The 13684-nt window shown below is 35.1% G+C and overlaps 1 protein-coding gene across 3 annotated transcripts in view; it reads right to left on the minus strand.

The window, feature by feature from the left end:
• LOC135078846 (synaptotagmin-15-like) overlaps positions 1 to 13684 on the minus strand; it is a 102177-nt gene that overhangs the window by 9853 nt on the left and 78640 nt on the right. For all 3 annotated transcript variants that reach the window (XM_063973409.1, XM_063973407.1, XM_063973408.1), the window contains exons 6-8: positions 12773 to 12861; positions 9276 to 9400; positions 7707 to 7800 (exon numbers count right to left, since the gene is read on the minus strand). In XM_063973409.1, coding sequence (XP_063829479.1) covers positions 7707 to 7800; positions 9276 to 9400; positions 12773 to 12861 — 308 coding nt within the window. The remainder of the gene's footprint in view (positions 1 to 7706; positions 7801 to 9275; positions 9401 to 12772; positions 12862 to 13684) is intronic.

Raw genomic sequence — 13684 nt, forward strand, 5'->3', positions numbered from 1 at the left:
CCGCCAACAACGGATTAATCCGCCTTAAAAATGATGTCAGTAAAAATTATGTGAGTATTATGTAAACTGAATAATAATGAATACAATGATTATATTGATATCATAATTTATCAAGCGTGGCGTCAGAGTGATGGCTTTTGTATTTGACGTGGCGCTGAAAAGGTTAAATGAGTGCCTTTTAACACACTAGCAGTTCAAATCTCTATGTAGCCCATACTTTATAGATTTTAAAAAACATCGTTATAAAAAGACCCAAACCTTACCGAAACTCGTTAAAAATTAAAATCCTTCTCACTCAAGTCTATTCGCTTCAGCTCAGCTTTTTCGATACTAATAGACCAAACAATTTGCATGAAAAAGGTATTCAAATGATACGGGACTAATACTCTGTAGACCGGAGCATGACCGAGCTGTTAATAACATTACAAGATCCAGGTCATCAGAGGTGATCGGATAATCGTTATAACCCGACTAGTTAGATGGACCGCAAAGGGTTATGAATTTATGTTAAGGTTTAAATAAAATAAGGACGGATTTTTTTATCGCTACCGTCTTGGGTCTTTGTTAACATTTGAAAATATGTTTTTTTTTATAGAATGCACCTTTGGTAGAGTTACTTAATAATGAGATTTCCTTTTATAACACAGTAAAAGGGCTGGAACAAAGAAGTTGGCACAATTTATACACACAATAAACGTGTTGGTAGGTAGGAAGATATAATTTTTCTGCCAATATGTACCCATAGCATAGTTTTTCGTGCGTTTTTCCGTATTAATCGTGCACACATATTGTGTACTTGGCACAAGGTATAATAACCCCAGTGAAGTTAATTCTGATACTTACCGCATAGGGATTTTTTAAAATAAAATTAAACAGTAGGTACTAAAACAATATTTTTTCGGCAGATCTTAAAAAGAAGTCAGTCATAGTTTTCTATTGTACCTATTTGCAAGAAATATTACAGAAACTCCATTCCACCTGAACAATCCTCTGTATTATTTCAGGATAAAAATTGTCTTCCATCACTGTCGCTTATAATAAAGCTGGGCCGTTATTGCACGTGGCCGGTTAAGCCACGCTCCGTATATTACAGCCTTTCATTAAACCCTATTTAAATCTCTAATAGGATTAAAGCTAGATGATGCGGTATTGCGCTAAGCTTACCTTAGATACGGGTACACGGACATAATAATTTTCATCAATTGAGTATGAACCTTATCTTCAAGAAGTAACGTTCAGAAACGTTCGGATGAAATTAATTTTGAGCTAAGTGAACCTGTTGGCGACAGTACATTCTGTTAAAATGTCATGTAACTGTTGCAAACATGCAATACCATAATATTTTCAGTTACCTAATAGTTTAATGTAAAGGAAACACAAGTTTAAAAAAAATGGTGACAATACTCGTAAAAATAAATAAGTTTAAAGTCTAAAAACTTTTCGAAACCAGACAAAGCTGTATGGCATTATACCCTCTTATTTCATTTAAGTAAAAAAATGACAAGTTGAAGTTCATGCGTTTATTTGCCTAAAACACAGTAATCCAGGGTGACAATATTATAGCAGGATCATGACATGTTCAGTCTGCTCGCAGATGGCAAAAATTACAGAATTCAATATAATAAACTAGCTAACCCGGCGAACTTTGTTCCGCCTTAATGGCAATAAATAAGCAGACTTTTTTTTTATTTCGAACGGGATAAAAAGTATCCTATGTCCTTCTCCTGGCTCTAAACTACCTCCCTGACAATTTTCAGCTAAATCGGTTCAGCCGTTCTTGAGTTATAAGTGGAGTAACTAACACGACTTTCTTTTATATATACAGTGTGTCCGGGCATGTAGTGATCAAACTTTAAAGGCGTGATCTATGGACAATTTTATCGATGAAAATACTTCAAATTTGGGGCCTGTCCAATTTCTCGAAAAATTACATCGATTTAAGTTTTTAATTTTTAGTTTACACCTCTTCTTTAAAAAACAAGTGAAAGCGTGGGTAGCTTAACATTAATAGGCAAATATTTTATATCATGCGACAGCCAATAAAATTATCTATTAGTAGAAGAAGAAAACAGACACAAGTTTCATACATTTTATGGGAGTAAGAATGGATTTAATTAGAAAAATACATGACTTTTGTCACTTCTTTTTCAGTTATTTTCCAACACAAGAAAAATCAGGTCGTTAAGGTATGTTTTATTTGCATTGTATTATTAGTATTTGAGCTATTCTACAAAACGAATGTAAATTTATTAGTCTATGTCTATTAGTTTCGACATAATTGTTGAACAAAGATACCTCTTCCCAGCGGTTTCCATAGCGCACGCGACATGCGAAAATGCACTGCCTGAAAGAATCACACAACCTATTCCGATTACTATGGAAACCGCTGGAAAGGGGTATCTTTGTTCAACGATTACGTCGAAACTAATAGACGTAGACTAATAAATTTACATTCGTTTTGTAGAATAGCTCAAATATTAAAAATACAATGTAAATAAAACATACCTTAACGACCTGGTTTTTCTTGTGTTGGAAAATAACTGAAAAAGAAGTGACAAAAGTCATGTATTTTTCTAATTAAATCCATTCTTACTCCCATAAAATGTATGAAACTTGTGTCTGTTTTCTTCTTCTACCAATAGATAATTTTATTGACTATCGCATGATATAAAATATTTGCCTATTAATGTTAGGTTACCCACGCTTTCACTTGTTTTTTAAAGAAGAGTTGTAAACTAAAAATTTAAAACTTAAATCGATGTAATTTTTCGAGAAATGGGTCAGGCCCCAAATTTGAAGTATTTTCATCGATAAAATTGTCCATAGATTACGCCCTTAAAGTTTGATCACTACATGCCCGGACACACTGTATAGATGTCACACTACCTGTTACCATGTTTGCGCAGTACCATCTGTCGTTAGGCGCACACCGAGAGTATTTACTAGGTCAAGGTACAGTATCCGACATGATCCCACAGGTTGCGGCCAATAAATTTCACTTAGGCAAGTAAACCCTTGCTCGGTACAACGTAACAGGGTACACGTACCCACTTTGCCATGCGGTTATTAGGGGTTAATAACATTTTGTACTCTATCATTTGTCATCCGGAAGATAACTTCGAACTTTTAGGCTGGGTTGCACCATCTTACTTTAACTTTAAGAAACGTCAAAAATCTGTCAAATTCCATACAAAAACACTGGTTATCGTTACTTTTTTTCTCTGGGACCAACTGGGCCTTTACTGCAGATCGACATTGATTTGAATCATGCTGTAAAACCTGGCAACATTAGTAGCCGTAGAAGTGGGAAAGGTGGCAATGATATTAATATTTGTCACTATTTTCATTTTTTTATATTGTCGTGTAGCGCTATGTTTTTCAAATCTCAATCTTGTTTCATGATGGCCCCCGAAAAGACTACTACTAATGCCAGATTTCTTAAAAATGTAATAAAAATTTGCTGAAGCTCTCAATATTCATTGCGGTTTTTCTGAGAAATAATGTAAAGATGAAGACTTTTAAGTTCAAACATTAATTTATTTTTCGTGACCGTCCAAACTACGTTAACACTAGAAGTGCCGAAGATTACGACCCCCCTAGAAGCGCCGCTGGGTCAATTTTGTCCCAGCATGTATTTTGTAACATTTTTTAGTTTCAGGCGTGAATATTATGGTTAAAACTATTTGTAGTATCCTCAAAAAAAGGTTTATCTATGTGGTTAAAACAATATGTACTTATTTCTTTAAAAATATAAATGTATTCAGTTTTAATTTGGAATTATTAAAATTTAGATATTTTTGGTTTCGTTTAAAAATAGTCACATATTACGTGGTGGTATACTGTATTATAATCATGACATTACTACTTTAACTAGTCATTATTATTTTTAAAGAAAAAAAAATGTCTTAAAAATAATAGTGCACATTTTGCACAAAGTTTTTTTGTATGGTTTTTTGTCTATCTGGTGTACTATGTGTTTAGAAATTTCTATAGGTATGGTTATTTTTCTGTTATCTGTACACAAACAATGAAGTTTTTGACCATTTACAATGAGAAGTATGTACGTTTATTCTTCAAAATTTTATAAGTCACACATTTTAAAAATGTATCAAATCATACAATGTATGAACTGGCTTATGTCTAGAGGCCATCTTCCTACTAATATTATAAATGTAAAAGTTAATAAATATTGATGAATTGAAGGATGGATGGACTTATGAATGGATAGGATGGATGAATAGGTGGATATATGCCTGGAACTTGAACTAAGTGAGTATGGATTCATGGTTAGATCGATGGATGTTTTTTCACTCTTTTACGCAAAAAATACTAAGCGGATCTTAATAAAACTGCAATTTTATTGTTAATACTTCAGAATAACATAATATAGGCTATAATTTAGAATAATATTCAGTTATTTGGTCAAAAAGCAACGATAAGTGTCAAGAAATTAGGTCTTTCTATGATAAACTTAATTTCTCACGGGTGAAGTCACAGGCAAAAACTAGTACAATATACAGGGTGTCCCAAAAACAATGGATAACCCTGTAACCATCGATAGGCCTCGCCATGGTCTCCCTAACGTCCAATTTTGACCCCAGTAAAAATATCACCGTTTTCAAGATTTTTAAGTTTTTGTGCATTTTTAGAAAATTTCCACCTGCGATTACTTTTTCTCATGCCATTTCTACAAATGAGGATACTTTTCAATCTAGTTTTTTTCCTTATCACAAGGGATAGTTGGGCTATCAAAAGAAAAGATTAAAGTTCAACAAACTAGTTTAAAAGTATGAAAATTTTAAGAAATTGCAGAGAAGAAGGAAAAATTAATTCATTGTCTTGCACTTTTGATCAGCCGTCGTGTAAAAAAATGTAGGAAGACCGTCGTGCCCATTACCTTAAAAACTTTCTTGATTAATTGAGATTCTAAAAAGGTATCACAAGCCTATGTATTCTGTATTATTTTTATTTTATGGCTACTTGAATAGCAACTAGTATGAAAACTGCAAAAATGAGTTTTTCTCGTAATAGTTAAACTAGGACTGCATAGTGGCATTAAATACAAATGGATAATTTTTAGCGTAGGAATTTTAATAAAGCAACATTTTATCATTATCATCATCATCATTTCAGCCATAGGACGTCCACTGCTGAACATAGGCCTGTACCCCAATGATTTTCATAATGACCGCTTGGTAGCGGCCTGCATCCAGCACCTTCCTGCTTACCTTTATGAGGTCGTCGGTCCACTTTGTAGGTGGACGTCCTACGATGCGCTTTCCGGTACGTAGCCTCCACTTTAACCCTGCTGCCTCAGTTCTGCAACCTACTGTGCCCTGCCCATTGCCACTTTAGCTTGCTGATCCGTCGAGCTATGTCGGCGACTTTAGTTCGTTTACGGATCTCCTAAATTCTGATACGGTTTCGTGAAGAAACCCGAGCATAGCCCCTTCCATAGCACGCTGTCCAAAAAATCCACGTTTCCGAGCCGTGTATTATCACGAGTATCTGTCTATAGGCACATTTATAAGATTTAAAACAAAAATTAAGTAATCACAAAAACGCAGAACGGACGGCCAATGGGGCAACAGGGTTCAAGTGGAGGCTACGTACCGGAAAGCGCATCGTAGGACGTCTACCTACAAAGTGGACCGACGACCTCATAAAGGTAAGCAGGAAGGTGCTGGATGCAGGCCGCTACCAAGCGGTCATTATGAAAATCATTGGGGTACAGGCCTATGTTCAGCAGTGGACGTCCTATGGCTGAAATGATGATGATGATGATGATAAAATATTGCTTTATTAAAATTCCTACGCTAAAAATTATCCATTTGTATTTAATGCCACTATGCAGTCCTAGTTTAACTATTACGAGAAAAACTCATTTTTGCAGTTTTCATACTAGTTGCTATTCAAGTAGCCATAAGATAAAAATAATACAGAATACATGGGCTTGTGATACCTTTTTAGAATCTCAATCAACCAAGGAAGTTTTTAAGGTAATAGGCACCATGGTCTTACTACATTTTTTTTACACGACGGCTGATCAAAAGTGCAAGACAATGAATTAATTTTTCCTTCTTCTCTGCAATTTCTTAAAATTTTCATACTTTTAAACTAGTTTGTTGAACTTTAATCTTTTCTTTTGATAGCTCAACTATCCCTTGTGATAAGGAAAAAAACTAGATTGAAAAGTATCCTCATTTGTAGAAATGGCATGAGAAAAAGTAATCGCGGGTGGCAATTTTCTAAAAATGCACAAAAACTTAAAAATCTTGAAAACGGTGATATTTTTACTGGGGTCAAAATTGGACGTTAGGGAGACCATGGCGAGGCCTATCGATGGTTACAGGGTTATCCATTCGCGAGTGGGACAAAAATGGGACGGCGGCCTTTCTAGTGTTAATGGAATAACGGTTTTCGGCTTATGCAGATTTTTTCTATATTAAAAGTATTTATAGTAGTGATATATTTTAAGATTTTAAACTTTATAAGTAACTCATATAAAAAAGTAGCGTTGAGACCCGTGTTACTCTGTTTTGATAGTGCTAATCCGACTAACAATATTGAATAAAACCTCGTATCTGCACTTCAATCAATTTAGCTCCCGTCAAAATGGTGTCTGTAAATTAGAATTCTGCGTACATTGTCAGATACGCGGTATTATCCAATGATAGTAACGCGGATTTGCACTGTTCCCGATGATATCTAAATATATAAAAGGAGAAACTGACTGACTGACTGACTGACAGATCAACGCACAGCCTAAACGGCTAAAGCTTAGGTACCGTAGAGATGCACTAAGAAAGGAATTCCCGAAATTCCCACGGGAACGGGAATTAGCGGGAAAATCCTTTTGTATGAAAAATCTAAACCGCTTAAGTTAGACGCTTGAAATTCGGTATGCAGGTACCTTAGTAAACTTAAAGCTTAGGTACAACAGGATATTGCAAAATTCCCACGGGAACGAGAATTAGCGGGAAAAAACATTTTTATGAAAAAATCTAAACCGCGTGAGATATGTAGATGAAGGGGGTGAAACGGGATCTACGCGTACGAAGTCGCGGGCGGCCGCTAGTGTAGGTATAAAAGCGTATTTCCATAAACCTCCTGTTTAGGGAACCCTAGCTAACCAAAGTAAAGCCTGCAAAGTGAAAACAAAAGTTTGCTAAAAGCTTTGTAAGCTCGGGATGATCTTGGGAACATAACGACAGGTTCGCGTCAATATGGTGGCGGTGAGTGGGCCACACCTGTTATGAAGGGTCAAGGTTAATGTATACATGTTATGTTGTTAACCATGAGGCTTACAACAATATAACATGTGTTAGTAACTTTCTCTTTGCTTTGAGTTTACATCGATTCGTGCTTCATAATTGTATTATATCGCTTTCTCAATTTTAAGCTTCACTATGAACTCTATTGTCATTTTAACCGATTTCAACAAAAGGAGGAGGTTCTCAATTCGGTTGGTATGTTTTTTTTAATAGTGCTTAATGTTATAATGGTAATAGTTCAAAAACCTAGTAATCTCGAGCGTGTTTATATTATATCTTCAATGAGAGAAGTGATCGCCTGTCCACTTCAGTAAATACGACTTGATGAGTAAACAATAATAGCCCAGCAGCCAATCTAGATACACATAACAGCAAGTATGTTACAATCAGCCTAGTAAATATATCATCAATTATTCTAGAATAGTTACATACCTGGTAAACGAACGTCTCGTCGAAGAATGGATTGCAAGTCTTCTTCTTCTGTTTCGTCTGCAGCACTCTTCTCTCATCTGGCATCAGTTGTAACCTAAAGAAAAATCACATCAAAGTCAAAGTCAAAGTCAAAATTTCTTTATTTGTTTAGACTAATAAATAGTTCTAACAAATCGTCATTTTGCTCTTAAGGAGCCTCTACATGTCTCATAATCTTTTTACCCTACCAGCGCTTCGAGACCAACATTTGGCAAGTGCTGATCATTAAGACCAAATACCTATTACGTTTTTAATCATTTCCAAATCACCGCACTCTTTTACGGTCTTGAATATTACGCACAGATCACAGCCTTCCTTGTGATACGATAAAAATATATATCAAATGATTTACATATTTTATTATGTTTAATCGATATCTAGGAACAAGCATGAATACTTAAAGCCGTAAAAAAGATATTTTAAAGTAATTTGGTGGTATTATCGTAGTTTTATTTAAAAAACTAAACCCACAAAAAGCTTTAATATAAATTATTTTGCTTTATACATTATTTTGCGACTCCCACACTCTCAAACAAAAGCAATTTAAAAACAAATTATTAGTTTTTCTTCCAAAGAGTTTATTGAGTCTTCAAATATTCTTAGAAGATCATAGACTAAGGCTGAGTTGCACCATCTTACTTTAACTTTAGTAAATGTTAAAAATCTGTCAAACTCCATACAAAATGCACCGGTTATCGTTATACCGTTAAATTTAGGTGGTGCAACTCAGCCTAAGAATAACAATTCAAACTTTTAAAACAATAACATGCCTACTTTAGCAATAAATGTTTGAGAAGAAAATAAAAGTTTATCTAATAAAATCTGGTTAGGTCGCCGTAGAGCTAGTTGCTATGTAAAACATTGCAAGCCGGGAGCCCTCGTTATTAAGATATACGGCTTGCAACAGCATACTTAGTGTTATTTAATTAAAATCTATGTAAGGTACATTATGAACAACGAGCCAGTACTTAGTCTTTGTATACAAAGTCCAATTTTACTGTGACACACTTTTCATATAAAATAACAAAATTATTATTAATTGTACTACTTTTACTTTTTCTGTTTTATTTGACATGTCGTGTGTGTTATTTATTATTGTGGCAAACGGACAAATTTTCGAAAATAGGCCTCCCAATTTTTTCCCCGGGATAAACCTGACTTTCACTGATTGGGTTTTTATTGGCAGTCAAGCTACACAGGAGTTGCAGCGGTGGGAAAGAGATGTGGGAATAGTCCTGTACCCTATTTTATGTTACACATACCTACTGTCCACCCCCACGAGGTGGACCTACGACATCATAACATAAAGGTAGCAGGAAGGCGCTGGACGCAGGCCGCTACCAACCGGGTAACATGGAAAGCATTGGGGGAGGCCTATGTTCAGCAGTGGACGTCCTATGGCTGAGATGATGATGATGATGAAAACTACAACGACCTACAAAGATCATGATGAAAATCATGTCAATTGACTAGTGTGTCAATCCCTATTTTAATTTCACTACATATTATACTACCTCCCAAGATACTCACTTTATGTACGGATCGCATGCGTTGGCCAGTGCGGGAGTGCGCGAAGGGAGGTGCTTCGCCTTGATGATATGCACCTGTAACCTCTCGGTACCAGACTCGTACTTCAGCGTGAACCACACTCGACCCTAGGGAAATTACAATGGAAGGTTAATTAAGGTCATTTCAACGATTTGCTAAGGATTGGCACACATTGACGTAGTGGCTGACGAGCTTGGAACGAAAGATTGTTACTGTTTACGGAGCGCTTGTTCGTAAATGCGCGTTAGTCAAATGTTAATAAGGCTTGTACTACATATTTGTGTGATACTCAGAAATAAAGTAAGTAATTAAAAAAAAAACTCATGAAACTCATTATTTATGCAAGTAGGCTTTAAAAAGCACTTTTACACGTCCCAGTATTAACCCTACCACTGCTTCAGGACAATAAATGGGCCAGTGCTGATAAGAAGCAGCGCAAGAAACTCAGTAGGTTAAAGTAGGTGAGTTTTCTTGTGATCACGTTAGGTATAATAACATCATGTGTCTCCTGTGACAAAGCTTAATCTTTGCTAAATGCTTCAACATTTACATTTGATTCACAAATACGTTCGTCGGTGCGTGAATTTCCAATGAATCTGCTTTTGATTGTGCCATGAATAGTGAAGTGTTGATTGCGGGCTTTTCAATTTCCTGATTGCCGTCAAGGGAAATCAATGACGACAATTAATGCGAGTTATGTTAACCTTTAATGTGAATACGGGATTTGGTATTTATGGTAGTGGATTTTATTACCAGACGCAATTCCCATTTCTGCGTCTTGTCGCATAACATTCTTGAAACTGTCCTGGCATTTTAGAGGATATGGAATCTTTATTATTCGAATTGGAACCAAATACTGTAATACCTGTATTTGTAAATCTCAATAAAATAAATAAAACATAAGTAATTTTCGATTATTACCATACACAACCGCTCCTTTTCGTATGCTTAACAACATCTACCCCACAACCCTTCAGGCTATCAACCTAGCTGATGATAAGACACTATTCTACTCGCAATACCAAACCAATCCTGATTTGTTTGCCTACCGTGGCAGCAGTGAACCGACTGACAATTTCCGGGCGGCTATTACAAATACCGGCCTTCATAAAAAGGAAGTTATTCAGGTTAAAACTTACTTAACTGTGAGTGGGTGTGATAGTACTGCAAAACTGGAGTGTATGTATTTGCACGTGTGAAGTAAGGGCTTTTTAATTTGAGGGAATTTAATTTTGAGGATCGCTTTTATAATAATGGCATGGTTTTTACCGTATTACTTCTGTTAACCGTGTGGACATTTACTATATGAAAATGCATAATAACAAAATTATGAAAAACACAAAGTTTGCTGGCGTGAAATTCAGTTTCTCACGTAAAGAAAGATTAAGATTGTAGGAAGTAGGATACGATAGTAGCATTTTTATATTATTTCTAACCATAAAAAAATCACAATGGGCATGGTAACGTATTAAACGGCAGAGTCTGTTTTGGGTCGAGTTTATTGATTTATTTACCCTTAACTGGTATCGTGGGGGCCGCGCGGCCCCCACGCATGTCGTTTTCTTTGATTTCTAAGAAGCTACGCATCGTGGGCAGCCAAAATTTTTGGTATTCTCATTTCGGCGCTACTCGCGTCTGGTGCAGGCGTTTCAGCAATGCATCATTCACCAGGACGAAGATATGCACGTGTTGGGGTCCGCGCGGCCCCCACAATGCCAGTTACGTTAGTTTTTTTTTCATGGCAATTTTTATTTGTTTTTTGTTTTTTTTTTGCAGTATTGATGGCTTATTAGTGATAAAACAATAGAAGATACCTAGAACGAAGTTTTTGATTCTAAATTAGTGATTAGTGGCATGCCAGAAGAAGGATATAGTGATAATAAAATTATAGGTCATTGTGAAGACCCAATCACCAATATTCAGTCGATAATGAGGATATTGATTCTGATTTTCTAGTTTTTTCTTCAGAGAGTGAAAATGAAGATGTTGTAGGACCTAGTCAATCCAGCTGCTATGAAAAAATAAATACAAGTGGTCTGAAAATCCACCAGTACCTGCTAATGTTTGTCAACATAATATTTATGTTTTTATTTTTATAAAATGCTTATTATTTTTATTATACATTACATTAAAATCTTATTTATTATTAAGTTCACATTATTATGGATTAATTAAAATAATAATATTTTTGGTTGTAACTTTCTAAACGTAGGTTTCATAGATATTTGTAACGTTAAAAAAATATTACGTAAAAAGTTGTTACTATTTATGTAATGTCTTGAAGTAATAATGTAACAAGATTTAATACAATAAAAATTAAATGATTACATAGAAAAAGCCTGATATATATCATTTATGAGCATTTATTCAAGTATATAAGGTAAAACATGCTTGCTAGAAGCAAACATAGTATGGGGGCCGCACGGCCCCCACGATACCAGTTACGTATGTCCAATTTACGATACCAGTTATGGGTTAAGTTACTTTTTATTTCATGATTTCGGATTTTTAATTTCATTCATCTGAGTTGAAAGCATTTTATCAATAAGAGTTTTGGAGTAAAAATAGAATGGAGGTCAAACAATAAATTGAGATTACTACCCAGAATTCGATACCAGTTCTTTGTTGTTGTTCGAACCGAGTGATTCTTATTTCAGTTTTCATTGTTAAATACACAATACAAATCTTGGAAAGTAACTTACAGCGTTTAATTTACAAGTTATTGTTATTGAGGATATTTTGTAAAAGGAAAACGTAAAATTGTTATGTATTTATTATTTTAAAAGCTAACTCGCCCAACTCGGGTTTGATCCTACGCGCCATTTATTTTCTTTCTTCAGACAGCCAATTTTTAAAGCCAAAACAATTTCTTTAAACAATACTCCTTTGTATTGAAAACTTAGTTTGCTTTCAATATGCTGTAAAACATCATTTCAGCATAGCATTCAAATCAATAAGGTATGTAAATGTATCTACTACCGGCCGGCCGGCCTCAGGGGTTGAATTTTGCAAAATCCCAACTTAGTGAGCACCTACGTTCTAAAAGGAACCCCCATGCAAAATTTGAGACTCTTAGCACTTGTATATTGTAGTTTCTGACATTTCGTGATGAGCGAGTGAGTCAGTCACCTTTCGCTTTTATTTATTTAGATTGATATCGCGGACTTTTGATATCAGGTTCCCTTTTACATACAGGGATCCCTCCCTACGGCAGGGTAAATTTTTGACAGCTCATAAAAAGTATTTCAATAAGACTACTTTTATCTACTGCATTTGTTGTTACGGAACGCACTGTAAATCTAATCTAAGAGGATTCTGAGATGGTCGACCCTAGGAGCGTCAGAACTGTTTAATTACAAAAAAGTAAAGTGTCATGTGTGTGGCCTATAAAAAACAAAAGAACAATCAACAATTTACTTTTATTTAAGGAGGCCATTCTGCTGGCCAGTATCCAACTTAAAAACATAAAATATACATACCACGTGCCCCTCCGGCCACATGAGATCTTCATCCAGACAGTCCGATTTGTATAGTGAGGGATCCAGCACTCCCAGGTCTGCTGTGTTAGCTAAAACAAACGAACAGCTGTTATTTTAAGCTTTGCCCTGCCATTTTTTGTAAAAACTTGGAAAATATTCGAGAGAAACGGTAACGTGAAACTTTTTTTTTTTGCTCGGAAGTGTAATTGTAGTTTTAAGAATTTTTAGAGAAAAGATTCTTTGTAAAACAATAACAAAAAGAAAAACAAAAGGACAAGACAAGTTCGTAAAGCTTCTAATAATTTCATGACCTCTATTGTTTATTAATGTTACTTTGTTTGACCTATAAACAAATTTTGTAACGGTTTCCATGTTTATTTCTGAAGGAAAATTATGTAATAAACAACGCGGCCCAACTTGTAGCGAAACAACAGTTAATCTTGTTCAGTAAAGTTATTTTAGGGTAATTTAATTTAAATTACCTACTAAAGACTATTCTGATACATCCAAGCATAAGTTTAGTCTGAAGAATAGATTCAGAACCTAATGGTTTTAATATGGAACTTATGTATGCTTGAGTTTGTACCAAGTTCTGAAACTCTAGAACTGGCCACAAACTAGTACATTTAACATGCTTGTGCTGAAATCGAGTTTGCAACTTCATTTCAGAATGTCACGGAGTCTTGATGATCGATAAATATAAATGGAATTGAACGCAAATGAATAATTGAAAGAGAATTAATGTGTGAAAGGGATAGAGGGTGGATAGTTTATTTTGTTATTGAAAGACGTACGAAAATTCTTGTAAAGATGTGAATTCTTCTTTCCTTTCATTGCTGAAGCCAGGAAATACAAATAAAGCTGTTAATATCTACGCCTTTCCATTCCAATGCTTGGAAAGATGTTATTTGT

The sequence above is a fragment of the Ostrinia nubilalis genome, chromosome 15, assembly GCF_963855985.1.
Source record: "Ostrinia nubilalis chromosome 15, ilOstNubi1.1, whole genome shotgun sequence".
In the NCBI taxonomy this organism is placed as follows: domain Eukaryota; kingdom Metazoa; phylum Arthropoda; class Insecta; order Lepidoptera; family Crambidae; genus Ostrinia; species Ostrinia nubilalis.